Below are 19,364 nucleotides of genomic sequence, written 5' to 3'. Positions count from 1 at the left end.
AGGCTTACTGTGAACAGATTGGGTTCTCTGTTGCTTCCCTTTTGCAAAGTATCTGAATGGGTCGATAAGTAGAAAAAGACTTAATAGAGGAAGACTAGGGTGCATTATGGTCCCATTTCTATCAGGCATATCACACATCAAGAAGGCTACCACATTGAAGTTGAAGTGATCTCCCAGAAATTTTGCTTTAGATACTTCCTGGTCTTGATCAAATTCCTATCTTGATCAAATTTGCAAGCAGAATTCTGCAGCAACTTTAATTTTTCTAAAAGAGGTTTTCAATTTTTTTCTGGGACAAACTAAAACTCCTACAGTACATTTTTAGGAATCTCTAGGGTTAATGCAAGGGGTTTTAAAGGAAGCAGCTATTCCATATACTATATACAAAAGTCAGCCTGCACAAAGATTGGTACTTTATTTGAAATGATTTATACTTTTCATTCAAGGCAATAAAACTAATTGGGCATGATGTAATCCCAAAATTAGTATTTTGCGGTTCCCTCCATGTTTTCGGGTTTTCATTGTTTATTTCAATGGATAAAAAACTATATCACTAATGCAGTATAAATGTAGGCACATTTTACCTCCAGGCCTCTCTGATCTGATTATATCTTTGGAACAGGATAGGAATACAGGATAGGTTCAAAGTAACTAATCTGATCCTAATTCCTCACGTTGTGCTGAAACTGCTTGTATAACTTTAATGTTGTTATGCTATGCCTTGGCCCTTTGCTTTACATCATTTAGCAGACTGTCTTTAAAATATGTCAGAACTAATTATGTTGACAAAACTAGCTGAAGTGCTTGAGGAGTAATTTCTTTTATTGCTGTTGAATAATGCTGTTGTTTTGGGTGCTGTGTAAGGTAGAGGTTAATCTAGTATCTGTCTGCAGGGAATTGGTGTGATTTCAGTGGTCTTGGTGGGAGTGGGTCTTAAGTGGATGGCTCATTTCTTTCAACATTCCAGCTACCTAAGGGTCTTAGTGGGGCTGATGATAATCCTCCAGGAAAAAACAGCAAGACTAATCCTTTCATGAGTGGCACTACCTATTAAACATTAGTAGTAACTCTGTTATGAGATCACCACAGATAGTCATGCTGGGTTCTTGCCATTTTCTGGGCCTGTTGGATTTCCTGCAGAAGTTTGATTACCCGGTTAGATAACATCATGGGAAACAGGCATGGAAGATGATACACAGATTGATATGGCGATGTTACCTAGCTGGGTAATAAAATATCTGTAACAACTATCAAGTTCAGGTAATAGTAAGAGCCCAGCTACATATATTCTCTACTTTGGGTTCTAGATCTGTATGTTGGAGTTACAAAATATTTTTTTCAATGTCATTACTAATTTTTTTAAATATCATGAATATGTATGAATGATGGTTGGATTATTTTTACTTCAGTCTTGAATCAAAAAGGCTCTGACAGTAGCTTACAAATACAATATTTTCCTTTGCAATCTGAAAGAAAAATATACAAGAGATGAAATGATGAGAGGAGAGGAGAAAAAAAGGTAAGCACAGCAACTACATTCTGCTGTTTCTACAGTGACCAGTTGGTGAGAGTTAAAATAAGGGTAGAGGCAAGTGCTTCTTTTCCTTCTGCTCTCCAGCATCATGACTGGTAAGCATTGCTACTACACACTTTCCCTTAAGTGCCCTTTTTGGTTAATATATCTCCCCCCCCCAAAAAAAAAAAAAAAAAAAAAAAGCAAAGAGATAATTCCTCTTCCCTGCAAAATGATTTCAGCTTCAGATGTTGCTTTCCTATATCCTTGGCTAAACATTCTGCCAGAAATGGCATTCTGACAAGCTGACACCTAATCCTTATTGAATTTGTGCAGGATGATGAGAATGAAATGCTGGACATAGCATAAATATCACAGAGCTTTTCTATGTAGCTTTTCAATCTGAGTGCATCTCTCTTTCTTTGACAGGAAATTGAATTTTCCCTCAATTCCAATGTTCTATGAAATCATTATAGGTGTTATTGAAAAATCACACACCCTGGATATTCTCTTCTATTTAAAAAAAAGACAAACCAGGAGCTAGCTTTCATTGCAGAGGAAACATCTTTTCATGTGCTTTATTTGGATGAAGTAATGGGACTTTGAAAGATAATATGGTTTGTTTATTAAATTAGTCTCTGACTGTAATTAGGCTTCATATTGGCTGTTCTGAAAACATAACTTACACTTTTAGACACCTAGTTCTGGGGATTCTAGAAGACAGTGACAGGATAGCTGATTGTGCTGTTACTTCTTCAAGGTAGTCATCTCTTATTGAGACCAACTTGACTGTGACAGCTCTCTAAACATCAATACCTGCAGAAGCTTTCAGATTTGTTTCAGAATGACAAGACAGCATTGCTGGATTTCCATTGCAAGCCCTGTCCACTTCATACAAGTGTGTCATGCGTAGTGCACTTATAAAAAAGATAAACTTGCATTGTGAAACTTTCATCTTTCTGTCTTCCCTTGGCCCTCGTGCAAATGCTTTTGCTTTTTAATTCTAACCACGGTTGCCTGGATCCAGAATAGAGTATGATGACAGTTTTAGTTCACAACATTTGCCCTCCCCTCCACTTAAATATATTTTAATGATCAGTATGTAAATTTTTAAAATAATGCTTCTTGACTTGTAGGATATTTTATATTTGGTCAGGAGAGAAAAGGTTTCATTATAATTCCCACAATTCAATGTTAATTATATATTACTAGATATTGCTAGAGGATTGTTTGCTTTATCTTTGATTGGAATCAGCCCAGTCTGCTTTTTGTCCACATGGAAAACATGTGAAACTGGAGAAGCAAGTTGGTTATAAGATATATTGGGTTTAATGTGTTTCTGGACTAATAAGCCATAATACATGTGGTTACAATGAGTATTTTGGTTTTAGGTCTGAGCTGAATAATAGGCTCATGCACTGACATTGTATCAGAAACAAGCACCATGTGATAAAATATCAATCATTTTATCTCATAAATATATGCTATTGCACAAAGTTTTAGTTTTAAGCTCATTCAGAAAGAAGAGGGAGAATGGAAAGACTTTAAAAGAATGGTGGTATTCTTACATATTAGCCTACCAAGTGCTTTCTTCTTTCACCTACTTGGTCGTGGGCCATTAGGAGTACCTGTTTGCTGTACTTTTCAGCATGAGGTTAGTCGTCTCTTTCAAAATTTGAACAAACACTCCATTAGTGAACATTTCTTTTTCAGAAGGGTTTGTTCCCACCTCTACTTAAAGAGATTTCAGTTCAAGTAAATACAGTAGTATCAGTTAGTGTCTCTGTTAATCATATGTTAAATTATATATTAAACAGCTTTCTGCCCCTTAAACATTTCCATGTGGATAGGTAATGTATGTGTAGCTTTTAAGCTGCTATGGGAAAGCACACAATTCCGTGGGCATAAGAAGCTTACAGGTTGGTATGGGTAGCAAAGCATTGCCAATTTTAATTCTGATTTTTTTAGCTATTTTATCATATTTTACCATTTTTGCATCATTTCTATTAGGAAAAATAGATTTTTGGATGACAATGTATTAGAGTTATAGCAATGTATATCCCCTATTTTGTAAAGTTGTACCATGCATTTGTAGAACAAGCCTATTAAGTGTTTCACTTGTTTTAACCTGAGCTGGCAGAGGCAGATGGAAAGAGAATTAATCTGATTTTGGAATGAGCTGTTCCAATCTTATCAGAGGTGCTCTAACACAGAGGTCTCCAACCTTTCCGTGCTCATGGCTCAGAGGGAAGGAGAGCAGCTTCTAAATTGGTGTGCACATGCAAATGGGGCCGCACACACCGCCCTGGCACTAGCAGCCCTGTTTGGTGTATGTGCAAACGGGCCACACACACCCGCCTGGCGCTAGCCAGTCCCATTTGCGCATGTAAAAACGGGCCGCACAGACTCGCCCCTGTTAGTGGTCCCGTTCGTGCATGTGCAAACAGGCCACGGGCTGTAGTACGAGTGGGGGGGAGCGTACGCGTGCTTGCACCGGCCAGCCATTGCCCATGGCCCGCTGGCCAAGAGGCCGCAGCCCATAGTGTATCACAGCCCATAGGTTGGGGACTCCTGCTCTAACATACAAATGGTAAAGGTGCTACCAGACTTCTAATTTTTTCCACAGCTCTGTAATTAATTATGCCATTTTCCTCATTTCTTTGAAACAAATTTAAGGAAGGCCAGCATGTATTTTTTAGAGAGACAACAATAATCGTGAAGTCATCCCTTTTTAAAACCTTTGGCACATGATTTCCATGGATTAACTATACTGAGCTAATGCCGGTAGTCACTTGATTTCATAATATGGTTAAAAGTTAACTGTTGATTACTATCCCCCTTCCTTTTTTTGTAGCATCCTTTAATGGTGGTAGGAATGACCTTAGGAGATAGGTGGAAGAGCCATAAACTAGACAGATAAGGGTAGCTTAGTCTACAAAAAGAATGGAGTATAGCAAACATCTCAGAAGGGAACCTAGGCATTTTTTGGACTGTAAAGATGAGGGAGAGAGGTCCTTTTACGCTAGCAGGATTCCGTTAATTAAACTTACACCAAAATTAGAACTACTACTTCTAGGCGTGCTTCTTGTCTGGACTGCCTCATAAGGCTGACGTATCCCCTCTCTTCTTTACTAACATGGTGCATTTGCCCTGGCCTAAAAATCTAACCTGGGTTTTCTCTTAATGAGGGTTTTTTAAACCAAAGTAATTTCAAATTCTGATTAAGAATTAAACCTGCTAAACCTTCAGTACTGGTACCCTTAGGGAAATGTAGTATTTTATCACCCTTAAGAGAGATGCTATGCCTTCCTGTTTAAATAAGTGACAGCAAGAGGCTGACTGTGTGTCAACTCAGCATCTAAGAAGGATGATCAGAGCTGATTAGTACTTGCATGGGATAAATTGATACCAAAACCATTGCTTCTTTCACTGTGATCATGTATTCTAAAAATCTCCAAGAATGAATTGCAGAATGCAACAGTCCTTGGTTTTCACTCAGATTGAATCTGACTTATAACAAAAATCTGATCGATCATTATTACCAGCTCAGCTAGCCAAAAATGAAATAATTGAGTCTTGGAAATAGTAGAAGAGCAGGAAGACAGAATTTATTTTCCTGCTTTTGGGATCTTTGTGCCTGATGGGCACAGTCACAGAAAAGCACAGTATGACAATTGAATACATTTATTGATCGTTGATACAGTTCCCTCTTTAATATATTCCTTAACTTCACTACAACTAATTATAGATGTACATTGTTCATGAACACAAATTTTCAACAAATGTATACACTTTTTAGACTGAGCATTCAACTTAAGTTTATGAGGCTTATTTATTATTTTATTAAATTTATTTGCTGCCCATCTCGTATTGAAATGACTCTGGGTGGCAATTATTAGCCATCATGGTCATTAGAAAGCTTTATTTGCTGGAGAAGCTTGCAAAGAACTATCCATTCAACCATGGATCCTCTCTGATTCAACCAATCACTGGTTTCTGAATATCCAAAGCACCCATCCAGCATAAAAAAAATAAAGAAATCCCTTTTAAAGTCTGCTATTTCTTCAGAGAAAGGAATAAAGTCCCATAATTTAATGTCTGTAGGCAAGATGGGCAACATACAAATCTAAATAAATAATAAATAATAGGAAGATGAGATTTTCTTCCCAAATGATTTCCTGTAAATTGAGATAGGGATTCTCTTACATTTGTCAAAAAGGATAAAATGAACAATAAAATGGAAGTGCTTCTCAAATGTGTGGATTTCAGCTTCCATGCTGGCTGGGGAATTCTGAGAGTTGAAGTCGACACATCTTAAAGGCCCTGCAATTGAGAAACCGTTTCAGATTAGACTGAAGATCAACTGCTTCAGGGATAGTTGACCTGGAAAATTTAACTTTTTTGTAATTTTTAATACAGGGTTCATTCTTCTAAGATGCACACATGTGATGGAATGGCTGAACCCATAGATAATTCAAATTTGAATCACTGATTTTGACATGGGTGTTGTAATCAGTCATGATGAAAAACCATGGGGGTATTACTGCAAGCATTCGGTGGAATTTATATTTATGAACTCTTACCCATTGCTACCAAATACTGTAGGTAGTAGTAATGTTATGCTATGACCTCAGAGTTTGTATATTAAGCAACTAATGCAATTTTAATTGACTACTATGTAATCGGTATTTTGCATTAGTTCATGCACTGCTCTGAAAAAAGGATAATTGCTAGTCTGCAATTATTTGTTGTGGTTCTTGCTGGGAACTATCACTGAATTGGTGGAAGGAATCCAGGATTTGAAAAAAGAATTTTCACAACATATATGATACTTTATTAATATTTTGAATGCTATTTAACCAGCCTCGCCAATCACTTTAAGAATTACGTTTGGTTTCTCAATGTAATATATAGATCAGGTCTGTATTTTCATTGTTCTGAAAGTATCATCTTAAGCTATTTGAGTTAAAAAAAACAGAATTATTGAGTGGCCTCAAACCTGATGTATACAAAGCTTATTCGAATGAACAGTTCTATCTTTTGCTCTTATGTTTTTTTTTCAGCTTCAAAGTTTGCAACAGCTAAACTAAAATGTTTAAATTACATATATTTCCATCTGACAAGATTAAACATTTTATGCATATTCTAATACAGCAAGATTGTTATTTGCTGATAAATATAAAACCTGCACCTTAGGTTGATATAGTGTGATTATGTATGATTATGTGGAAAAAACTAGTTGTCTGATTTTTTTAATATTCAGGTTTAGAGTGGCCTGAAATACAGCAATTTCCTTCAGCTATTTTGAATAGTTGCTATGGAAGCATCATTTACAGTCAAGATAATTTATTTGTAGAGGCAGCCTTCTTGGTTTTTTTACCTATTATCTTTTCATTCCCTTTCACTGGTATGTTAAAAAGTGGTTTGTGGGGATTTTTTTAGAGTAAATTATAGGGAAATTAGCGATTATTAAAAAAAAGATGCTTCATTTGGGAGCACAAAGGCTACACTAAAATATATGAAGAGAATGATTGATTATACATTTGTATATATGCTTTTGTGAGCAATACATTGCTGTAATGTTAATAAAAAGTACTGTTTTTCCTCCAGATTTTACTAGCTAGGATACATAATTTGGATTTTATTAAGATCAAAAAATAAAGGAAAACTAGAACTCTTATAAATCTTTTTGGCTTGTTTGCTGGAGATAATTCAGATTTATCATTGATAATTAACCAGGATTGTTGACATTGCTTCCCCTAATCTGAGGAAGTTTTACTCAACCCAGAATATAGAATTAATTGCTAAATCATCTAAGTGACCTCATTTAGAAGCAAATACCTATGTTATCTTATGTAAGATAACCTTTATTGTCATTTTTTACTCTGGGCACACTGGCACACATTAAAAATGAAATTCTGTTGCCTGCTCTCAAAACTATAAACATATATATCATCCATATAAACATGCTATATACATGCATATGTATATACCTATACCCTTACATATAAATACATATAAATATTAATCACTGTCCATCTTGAATACATAGTGAAAAGAGGAAGCTTGAGAGTTTTCAAGGTTGATATTGTATGGAACAAAACTGTGACTGAATCTGGATGTTCTGCTTCGGACCCTTCTCAAGCAATGCTTATATGCTATGTCCTGGATAGAAGGGACTGAACTGCCAATAATCTTTTCTGCCATCCTCACCAATCTCTGCACCGCCTTCTTGTCTGAAGCAGTGATGCTTCCAAACCAGACTGTAATGCAATATAATAGGATGCTCTCGATCGTCCCTCTATAGAAAGTGCTAAGGACAGGGGAAGAAAGAAGTACTTTTCTCATGAGATGCAGAAAATGCAGGCACTGCTGTACCTGCTTCACCAGTGTCTCGCTGTTGAGCGACCAAGCCAGCCTACTTTTATGGATGGACTGCAGTATGTAATATTTTCAATATGCATTTCATAATGAATTTCATAAAGAATTCTATGCACTGTGATTTTAAGTAGGTTTTACTGCTATATGGATTAAAATGTAGTCTATATTTATTAATCTTTTTAATACCAGACATTTAATTTTACTACAGAGAACAAGGTTAAAGAGACGGCTGCAATGAAAGCAGATCATTTGAGGGCCAGAAACATGAAAAGATATATTAATCAACTAACAGTAGCAAAAAAACAATGTGAAAAACGCATACGACTTCTGGGAGGCCCTGCTTATGACCAACCAGAAGATGGTATTTTTGAAGATAGTGAAGGTCCTCAGAGCCAAAAGGTAAGAAAGCTTTGTTTGAGGTGGGGCTGGCTGAGACATGGAGTAGAGGGAATGAGTGAGTTGCCACATGCAGAGTATTTGGATTTTAATTTTAACAGCTAAGTAGTGATTGTACTATGCCTCCTCCCTGTAATACTCAACAAAATTAGAAGCATTTAGACTGATTGGGGGAGTCAGCACTGCACTTTTTTCTCAACCAGCACTTACTCCAGTTTCTACTAAGCATGCAATTGCCACTGAAAAGTGCTATGGCATGTATAGTTCTTATGATGCAAACTTCCCGTAAGAGTGATCAATGTGAGAAAAGGTTGCCTTGTTATAGCTCATGCATTGTCTAAAAGAATAATCAGAAGGGACTTGTTTGCGTGCCTACAAACAGTTCAGAAGTTAAGCCATTGCTGAACATTTTTGCCATGACTCTCAAGAGACATATTAGTGTGTGCAGTAGAGCTGGTCCAGAACTAGCATGTTTTCTAAAACGCATGAGAGAACAGAATAGAAGGCCTGCCTAAAATTATCTGGAGAACAACAGAGACAGAGATTCATTTTTCTAAAAACTGTTCTGTTTTTTTCTTTACTAATTTTTTTCTGGGGGAATGAAAAGTTTTGGTGGAACCAGTCAGAAGAAAAAGTACACTTATTTGGAGGCCCCTATATAAATCAGTAAAGGAGGCAAGATGGATGGAGAAGTGGCATTTGTAGAATTTGAAGGATACAATAGCATTAGGCTTATATATACTGTAGTCCCTCACCACCACCACCACAACCATTGTGCTTTACAAAACTCTCTGGATAGTTTATAGCAGGGATTTTCAACCGTTTCACCCATTGTACCACTTTTAGGATATGGCAACATCCGAGTACCACCAGTCGCCTAGCAAGGTGTCAAAAACGTGATGACCAAAAAAAAAAAAAGGAAAAAAGTGATAAAGTACAGGTAGTCCTCGACTTACAACAGTTCGCTTAGTAACTGTTCAAAGTTACAATGGCACTGAAAAAAGTGCCCCCCAAGCCACAGCCAAGCAAGACACCTGCCTGCCCACCCGGCCGCGCTCTTCCTCCTGTTCGAGGTTTTCATTGCTGTGAGCATTTCTGTTGAGGATTGGCAGTGGAGGTGGGGTGGGGGGGTTGTTTGGTTTTTATTCTCCCCCCATCTGCTGGGTGGTTGCAGCAGGTTTTGGTCACTTCACATGACCCTGGGACACTGTGACCGTCATAAATAGGAATCAGTTGCCAAGCATCTGAATGTACATCACAAGACCCTGGAGATGCTGCAACATTCCAGCTGATCGGCACTTCTTCAGGGCTCAGCAAAAGCGCCAGGATCAGTGCTGCTTTCCAGCTGGAGCCTGGCGCTGATCCTGGTGCTTCCACTGAGCCCTGACAGCCCTGCAGCTCCAGCCGTCTCTCGCTCAGGCTTGTGCGGTGCTGCCACTGGTTCAGCTCATTCCCCTCCCCCGCTACCACTTTTCTAGGATGGTCGTGTACCACCTGCCAGGTGCCAATGTACCACAGGTGGTACCCGTACCACTGGTTGAAAAGCCTTAGTTTATAGTGTTGAAGCATTATTTTTATAATTTTTATTATTTATTATTATTTTTATTATTTTTCTGGGTCTTCATTTTACTGACCTCAGAAGGATGGAAAGCGGAGTCAACCTTGAGCCCTGTCAGGATCAAACTCCAAGATGTGGGCAGAATTTGCCTGCAATACTGCAGTTTAACCACTGTACCACCAGAGCTTTTCCCAAAGAAATGGTGCTACATTTTCATCTTTATGTTGCATCTAAAACATAGAAGATTACTATCTTTGGGGGGGCGATCCAAAATTTGAGATGGGGAAAAAAGATGTTGCTCTGCCATGTAGTCTATTGAAAAAAAAAGTATGGAAATGGCATATCCAAGCCAAGATTCCAGAATCAGTTTCTGTACTTACCTAAATGTTAAGAGATTCAGAGGTGTAAAAATCTTAAGATTCTAACTTCAGGGACTGAAATAAATGTTTTAGTTTATAGACAAAGGTTTGGCATTTTTCTTGCCACTGATGCTTATACTTTCTTTGGGGCTTGATGTTACTGCACATTGAATTTCATTCTTGTAGAGCTTGGTGCGTATTACATTTCAAGGTTTTCCAGGCTTTTTCAAGATTGAGAAAAGGTTGGAAGAATCAAGTTCACATTGTCTTTGAAAACTAATTGGGAGGTCTTGCTTCTTTCCTGGTGCTTGGTAGTATGGGAGCAGGAAAATGTAGGAAACTCTTTTTATTTTGTGCCTTTCAGTTGGTATTGACTTCTGGTGATTGTCTAGACTAGTCCCTGCTGTTTTGTTGGCAAGATTTTTCAGAAGTGGGTTGCCATTGCCTCCTTCATAGGGCTGAGAGAAAGTTACTGGCCCAAGGTCACCCAGCTACCTTCATGTCCAAGGTGGGACTAGAATTTACCATCTCTTGAATTCTAGCCTGGTGCCTTAACCACTACACTAAATTGGCTCTCTGCAGGAAACTCTGCAAACTAAAAATGCAGATACTAATTTTTAAAGGTATGTTTTTGACTCTTGCAGTTCATTTCTAGGTAAAACCATTGCTGGCTTTTCTACCTTGGGGAGGGTTTTGTACTTGGTGCAACTCAAGAAATGTCAGTCATATACAGAGCATATTCAAGGCAAGCATGCAAATGTTATGATCCAGGTTGCCGAGGCAGAGGCAGGCATCCTTTATTGCTCTGATTAAATGCCAGAACAACCGGCCCTACAGTGGCCAGTAAGGCTCCACTCTACACTACCCAGAAGGCAGCCACCCTCAGTCCCCCAAAGCCAGAAAACAACAAAGAAAGTCCAAAAAGAAGGTGCGAACTCACGGGGCAATGTCCAGAATCCAGGTACAAAGGACAAGCCAAGTCCATAGAGTAAAGCAAGTCCAAAGGCAGTCTGCAAGTCAAAGGCAAGGCACCAGCAAGAGCATGAGTCAAAGCCGGGGGAGTTAAGCCAAAACAAACAAAGACAAACTACACCCCCACCCCCACTTCTCTTGAAATCAATCCACGCCAGGTGTTTCTTGTGAGGAGGGGTGGGGGCAATCTTCTCCCAAGTAGCATTGCAACCCTCCTTTGAGCTTGCCTCTGCTCTACTCTCCATGCCCTTGGATTGAATGGGGGAGGCAGCTGTTCCTCATCAGCAGGGATCTGCTGTTTATCAACATCACTGCCTATCTGCAGCCGATCCTCCCCTCTGTCTATGAAGGCAGGCAGCTCTCTGTCCGGTCAACCACCTCCCCCAATGTATGAGGGACCTGGGATAGCATCATCCTCAGCCCCTAGCCTCTCCAAACATTCCAAGGGAGACGTGCCATGCCCATTGGATTGTCCCGGTTCCAACTCCTACTCCAAACCAGGCTCTGATAGGGCGATGACAGCAAGCCTTCCAGAGGACATGGCTACTTTAATGCTTTAAGGAAATTATTCATTCATATCACAGTGAAAGGGCATAGTGCCCCTTTCACATGTTTCCAGAGTCCTTTCAAATTTAATTTGTTAGATAGCAGATCTTAATGAATTCAGTGATATTTATGAAGAAAAGTGGCCAAAACTGCCATATTGCTAGTAGTGCAGTTTGTGCCACATTGTCCATGTAGCACTATTTGAAACATCAAAGAAAATGGAAATACTCTGCATGCTGCTATGTCTTATATCATCAGACTTCAATATATGGATAAATTGCACATTTTAAGACACAAAGAAGATAAAACTCATATCCTAAAGGACATTAAGCTTATGCTCGTGCCACAACTATTAGGACTTAGTCTATGAGATACTGTTTCAAAAATGGGCATTATTTGTGTAGAATATCTAATTTGAGAGTAATACAACTAGCCTGCCAATTATGACTGCAATCTTTTTACACCTCTCCACAGCATGTATGGGGAACTTCTGCATTATCTTCCTATTTTCTGAATGTTTATATTATTGTATTTTTATTAAAATTGGAAAAAAAGCTGAAATGCAACTACTTATACTATCAGAGCTTCTAATCAAAAGAACATGAATTTGTTGAAATATGCAGATTCTCACGTACACTATAAGGAGCTCTTTTGGATTGAAGGGAATATTTTTCTGCTCTAACAGCATGGCATGTTTTTAGAAGAATGTTGAGCTTATAGGGTAGGGTATTATAAAATCTGTGAGGCACAAAAAAGCTTTCGGGATCTTCAACAAATTCTTACTGCTCCTTGCAGCCTTCACTAAGTAATGGCATGTGGGTTTATTCCACGTAATAGAGATTGTAACCAGTCGGCTTGCTTATAAATAGTTAATTGTCATAATGTTATTCATTCCTACCTCTCAGATACTTCAGTTTGAAGATATATTGTGTAATCCATCCTACAGAGAGCACTTTCAAATATACATGGAAAGAATGGATAAGAGGGTTCTGATCAGCTATTGGGAATCTGTAGAATACTTGAAGAATGCTAATAAGGTACATGAATAAGTATGACAAGTGTGGTTACTGAAATTTAGTCTTTATTGTGGCAAAATTTAGTTTGTAAGTGTTGCACCAAAATACTTAAAGGCCTTTCCCGTTGCTGAATTTGTGCTATGTTTGAATTGGCAAAAATTCAAAACAGGCATGAACTGTTGGCATGCTCATTGTCAATCTCTATCCTGTCTCTATTGCCTTGTTTCAATTTCCTACAGTGACTTCTCTCCAAGCAAATAGGTGACAGATGGCCTAGCAGATTTTGTATCCTTGTGCTGCCCTTGGATCATATTGGAATAAGAGAGAAAACACTACAAGCCCATTTGAGAACAACTTAAAGTATCTCATCCTTGGGCTATACAACGGCAACAATGTGGGGATATGGCAGAAAAACAGTGTTGCCAGAATATGTTGGTGCGATGTTTATATGCAAGTGGAAAAAGGCCCTTTAGGGGTTTTTTTAATGCAGCTCATAAATGGCAGTTGCTTTAGTACATAAATCATTTCTTTGATGGGATGATATAGAGGACAGATCTCAGACTCACCTATCATATGAAAAGAAGAAAGAATTAAGAAAATGAGGTACTGAAAATGTAAGCTATGGTATCTGAGGGTTGAATCGTGGGTGTTAATGGAGACTGGAATTCAAACCCAAAATTTTATAGTTGCATCTTTTTTGTTCCTTGCTACATTTTAATTCTAAAACAGAGAACTGAGTTGTGTTTTATGAATATTATTTTGCTGTTTAATTTAAAATGACCTCATTATGATCATCCTCCTAACCTGATGCCTCCAGATGTGTTGCGTATGTACCTCGTACAATTCTCAGCCAGCATGTCAGCATATCTGTACTATAGCTGGTTAGGGAAGGCTGTTAATATCTTTCCTTCCTACACAATCTGCAGTGAATGCCTGACATTCATCCAATTTTTCAAAAATAATAACAGGAAAATTGTTCACCATATCAATTTTCCATTTCAGTGGAAAATTTGATTTTGTTTTATGAACTCTCTAGTGTATCATATCTGTAATCTTTTGTTTATTCATATATTTTGCTGTGAATTTGATATTGTCATTTACACTTCTATTAAATTTATTTGTGATATTCTCTATGTCCCAGTTCCTACTTCTTACAATAACTTTGTAAGATTGATTGAGTTAAGAGACAATGATTTGAATATGAAATTCATCACTCTGAGATTGTTTTCCATTGTGCTTTTAGGGGCACTGCACTATTTGAGGACACAGGTTGGTGAAGAGCAGTCAAACCGCCAAATCTACGAATGATACAATTTTATACAAATACAAGTATATTAAATTGGGACTCTTCTTCAGAAAATTGAATTAGGGTAATCAGATCCAGAATCAGTATTTGGCAATCATCAAAGCAAAAGTATGAAAGTTTTTGAGTTCTGTTTTACCTGTAGGCAATAATGATAGCATATACTTTGGTTTCTTTCATTATCTGCTGTTTCTTGACCATCCTCACCCATTGAAAATTTTTGGAGAACCTCAATATTTTGAGCCTGTTCTTTCATTTTGGTTGTATCTAGCTGTGGAATTTTATTTTCTGCTGATGATTATGGATGTTTTTCTTTCTTCTCAGGCTGAAATACCTCAACTTGTGAGTCAAATCTATCAGGATTTTTTTGTGGAAAGCAGAGAAATTCCTGTGGAAAAAATACTCTACAAAGAGATACAACAGAGTCTTGTGGGTAACAAGGGCATTGAGGTGTTTTATAAAATTCAGGCTGATGTTTATGAAACACTGAAAGACAGATACTATCCATCATTCATTGTCAGTGATTTATATGAGAGGCTGATCAAGAAAGAAGAGAGGAGTCCTGTCCAGATGGCATCTGACGACAAAGATGATGTGAGTTGTGCCTACAAATGCCTTTCTGCCTTTTTTCCCCTTTGTCCAGGTAGCTCTTTCCTTTATTAGTATCCCTTAACAGTATTTCAGGAACTTTCAGGTATCTTAGACTATTTTCCAATTACCTTTTCCTCTTTTAGAGCCTTTACTGTAATTGTTGTGAAATTACTAACATCTTTTATCTTCAACGCCAAGACGTGTTATGTTCTGCTTCAATTTTCTTTAAAGTCCAAAAACTCCAGTTCTAAATGGTCTCATTATGCCAATGAGACTGTTTTCTCAATCGAATAGCATGACATTCACAGATAGGTGATTCTCTTACTCTACTTTTTGAGGAAGGAAGTTTTATGGAAAACAAATCAGGAAATTCTTGGAAGAACCATGCCTGGGAGAGCTTGTTTCTGAAGAGATGACTATAGTTTCCTGTCTGATTTATATGTACTTTTTAAAGTGAAATAACCTGTTTCCTTATGATTGCCCTTAACTTTTTTCCTAGAAATTTCTTTTTAAAAATAAAATACGATACATTGGTCTTTGATGGCCCTATTTAAGGTAACTTGCTCTCTGGAGGGGGGGGATAAGTGATAGGAACATTTTTGAACATTGTGAGGATTATTCTTGCTATTTGACTGTTAAAATGGTTCAGATTCATTTGGAGTTGGCTTCCAACTGGACAATTCCAACAGGGGTGCCTGGGGCAGTTTTATAAAGTTACCTGGAATGTATTTTTGCCTGTGATTCCTAATCAAGTGGGCAGGGCCCTCCAATCTGTGAGCTCAACCACCTGTTGTTAAATCCATGTCCCCCCCTCCCCCCATTGATCAAGGCTTTCTGAGAGGTGACCTGCCATTGGGTCCGTGTAGTGATAACTGTATGGAGGGGATTGTCTTTGCAGTCTTGAAGGTACACCCTCTCCTCAAGAGGCCATCACTGAATCCAACAATTCTGGACAATTTCCATCCACTCTCGAATCATCCTCTATAGGAAAGTTTGTTGAGAATGGGGTTGGGCTTCAGTTCCAGAGCAGACTGATTATCTGGACCCATTTCATTTGGCTTTCAGGCCAAGTCACATTATTCAGCCAGCATTGGACACTCTTATGGATGACCTTTGATGTAGCCGGAATTGGGATAAGTATGCCTTTTCTCATGCTCCTTGAGTTCTCAATGACTTTTAATACTGTCAATCACAGTATCCTTCTGGAGCGGCTTGAGGTTTGGGGAGGAGATCACTGTTTTACATTGGTCCTCTTCTTTTTCTATGGCCAGTTTCAGTCAGGGCTAAAGGAGATGGGGTGGAAAGGGCCATTCATTTATTGGTTTCTGCAGGGCTTGATAGGTGCTGCTGCTTCCATTTAACATCCTCATGAAACTGCTGGGTGAGGTTATCTGTTGGTTAGGATCATGTATTATCAGTATACTGATGATTCCAAACTACGCTTCTTGGTTCTGTGTCAGTGAAGTGATGCTATATCAGTCAAGTGCTTGTCCCAGTTTCTGGAGGCTGTGTTGGTTTGAATGGGAGGCCAGACTCTGGCTCAATCATGAGAAGACTGCATGACTACAAATATTTGGGGGCCCTGCCTGTGGAGAAATGTCCTTTCTGGTCTGGAATGGGGTTGCACTTCACCATACGAGACTAGTGCACAACCAGCAGGTGGCAGCTGTGATCAAAATGGCTTAGTGTGGCAGTGGCCTTTGTTTGATCAAGAAGCTCTTCAGACCATCACTTGTGCCCTAGTGTTACCTCATGAATGGGTTACCATAACACAATTTACATGGGGTTGCCCTTTTTTCTTTTTGTATATATTATTTCTATGGCATTTCATGATTCCTTTTTGTGCATTTTTTAAAAATTGTAATTGTAAGCCACCAAACCTATTGGATATGAGGCAGCCTATAAATTGTAAAAATAAATAAAAAGATTTTTTTTCTTATCTTCTTGATGCTTTCAGTTATGACTAATCTGATAGCAATGTTCCCAGCTAGACTATTATTACACTTGCATTAGCGCAGGTACTGTGGAATGTTCATGCACATTTCCCAGTCGACTATTCTTTGGTACATGGCATTTATCATAATTAGAAGTTGTATGAACTCCTGATTTTAGAAACCATGTTCCAAAATGAGAGTAGAATGAGCAAATATTGTCCGGTTGAGTATTCTAGTATTGCAATTCTATATATAAGACTTGTGACTTGTATTAAAGTATTAGAAGATGTAGGAATATAATATATAAAACATTTGAGTATTCTACAGCATTTTGAAAACAAATGCACTTTCTATTGATTTTGAGAACAAAATGAGAACTAAAATTTTATGACACTTCTGGTGAAAATGCTTTGATTCTCTTGGTCCAGGACTTCTGTATTTGAGGAGAAACATAAGCAAAGTTATGGCAAAGGACTTGCCATATACAGTTACAAGGCTGTAAATCCTAAGTATGTTTTTCATCTGTGAATATAAAAAGAATATTGATGAATAGTTTTGTAAATATTATGGGTATTTTTATTTATTAATATTTTTTTTTCTCTGCTCAGAAACTAAACATACCAAAGGAAACTTGCCTGAATTGGCACATTTTCATCAAGTCAAAGAGATTTAAATCAAAATCTCATTTTAGTTTCATATCTTCATTATTAGTTTGCACTTGGTGTTCTTTGCATAATAATATGCCAGGCATCCATGAAACTCTTTTAGTAATCTGCATTACTTGATAATGATTTTGTTTTTCCTAGAGACAAGTTTGTGAAGAAGTTATTGATGGAGGAAGCTCAGAAATTAATGAACAGGCCAGTTATGCTGTAAATAAACTACGCCTATTAAATGACAAACTTGAATATAAGAGACAAGCTCTAAATTCTCTCTGTAGTTCACCAAAACCTGACAAAAAGGTAGATGGCTATTTTTTTTAAAGCATATCAATCAATGTATTTTAGAGTAATAGGTAGTTTTGCTTAAGAGGTCTTTCCTTCAAAAGTTAATTTAAGTGTTGCTGTCCTGTCTTCACATTTACTATTGATTATATATTACTGCCTTTGTAAAGATCTTAAAACATGTATGGAATCCATTCAATATCAGTATTTCCTCAGGTAGGTGCGGTAATTATTTCTATATTGATGTCTGTTTTGTATTTATTGGTCTCCAAATCCTGATTCCTAGCCTGAACTCCTCTTACAAAATACCAGTGGCTGAGTCTGGGAATATTGTATGTCTAAAGCTTCAGGAGCCCTTTTTTCAAAGACCAAGTTGGGAAATAGTTTTGGAACATGAAGATCCCAGATTTTTGTTTATGTCACAAAGCCAGATTTCGTTATTTGCTATTTGGTTCTGTTCTGCACTGGACAAAAGAGAGAAAATTGAATCAAAGTCTATGGAGTGCACATGTGTGTTCTTTCTTTCACTCTGGTCATATTGTCTCTGATTATAAAGATGCGAAATGACATATCTGCCAGAAAAGCCATTGGCAACATCAGTTGCCTTGATATCTAATTCTAAGCCAGGTACCTTATTTGAGAGCGTGTATGCAATTTCTTGTTAGTTTCTTTCCACATTTTAACTATTTGCCTTGCTCCTTTGTGGGTTGGAAATGGACTTAGAACATAAAAACAAACTAGGAATAAAATAGACCAAAACAGTCTGGGATTATAAACAAGTTTCAATCCCTGGATATAGAGTGAATTGTTGCTCATATTGGTGTTTCTCGATTTCAGCAAATTTAAGATGTGTGAACTTATGCTGGCTAGGGAATCAAAGGAGTTGAAATCATATAAAGTTGCTGAGGTTGACTAACATTACTTTAAATAAACTGGTTTGTTGAGAACTGCTACTGATCAATATCAGTTTAAGGCTTAACACTGATATCTAAATCAACTGCAGATATTTTTCCCTTGGCAGATTGTTTCTAAATTGAAAGATGAAATCAGTCTGATGGAGCGAGAACATAGTGACCTTCAATTGCATATTGAAAGAACAGATTGCTGGTGTGAAAATCTTGGCATGTGGAAAGCCTTCATTAATACTGGAGAGGTATGGCATTTTCTTTCATCTTTTTGCTGCTGCTGCTGCTGTTAAATGAATGGAGTCTTGCTAGTCAAATGTTTACTTCAGAGGTCTCTAAGAATGAGGTACAGGTAGGGGATGTTTCATGGTTTAGAAATAACAAGCCATAAAGAAGTATAGCATGTCTACTGTGGTGTCATCAGGGGTAAATGAAGCTGCAATATTCTATTGTTTTACTGTTAAAACTTTGGGAAAGGCTACCAAAAACATGCACATAAGACTTGTATAGAACACCTACTTTGTTTCTTGAGTTGTGTGAAATGAGAGACAGAGAGCAATACAAAGGCACAGCTTATCGTTTATCCCAGCATTTGTGTGCATACAGAGACAATTGAAGCAGCTTCTGAAAATGGCACACAAGCATGGCTGCCAGAATGTTTCTAAGACAGGTGCTTCATATGTATTATCCCATTGTAAGGAGCTCTTCTGAACAGTCTGCCAGTCCTAATGCAGTCTTTATTTCTTTATATATTTCCTATCCAGAGCCAAATAGAAATATATTTGTTTCTTACCTTCAAAAGACAATTTGAATCTTCTGTATTTCTGTCATACATGGAAAACAAGCTTGCTACAAAATCTGTTATGTGCAATAATTCTTGTGAAAATATAAACAAGTTAGTATAAGGGCTCAAGGGCTTCCCTTGAGGAGCACCCGGAGGCTCCAA

General features: G+C 37.7%; 1 protein-coding gene across 1 annotated transcript in view; it reads left to right on the top strand.

Moving 5' to 3' along the window:
* The window catches only part of SNX25 (sorting nexin 25), a 55,626-nt gene that overhangs the window by 20,288 nt on the left and 15,974 nt on the right, over nt 1-19,364 (top strand). The window contains exons 7-11 of the mRNA XM_015831775.1: nt 8,103-8,293; nt 12,631-12,762; nt 14,369-14,638; nt 17,376-17,531; nt 18,535-18,666. Of these exons, the coding sequence (XP_015687261.1) occupies nt 8,103-8,293; nt 12,631-12,762; nt 14,369-14,638; nt 17,376-17,531; nt 18,535-18,666 (881 nt within the window). The remainder of the gene's footprint in view (nt 1-8,102; nt 8,294-12,630; nt 12,763-14,368; nt 14,639-17,375; nt 17,532-18,534; nt 18,667-19,364) is intronic.

The sequence above is a fragment of the Protobothrops mucrosquamatus genome, unplaced genomic scaffold, assembly GCF_001527695.2.
Source record: "Protobothrops mucrosquamatus isolate PMUCROS unplaced genomic scaffold, P.Mucros_1.0 scaffold_280, whole genome shotgun sequence".
NCBI classification, from domain to species: Eukaryota; Metazoa; Chordata; class Lepidosauria; order Squamata; family Viperidae; genus Protobothrops; species Protobothrops mucrosquamatus.
This window is presented reverse-complemented; position numbering and strand designations above follow the sequence as displayed.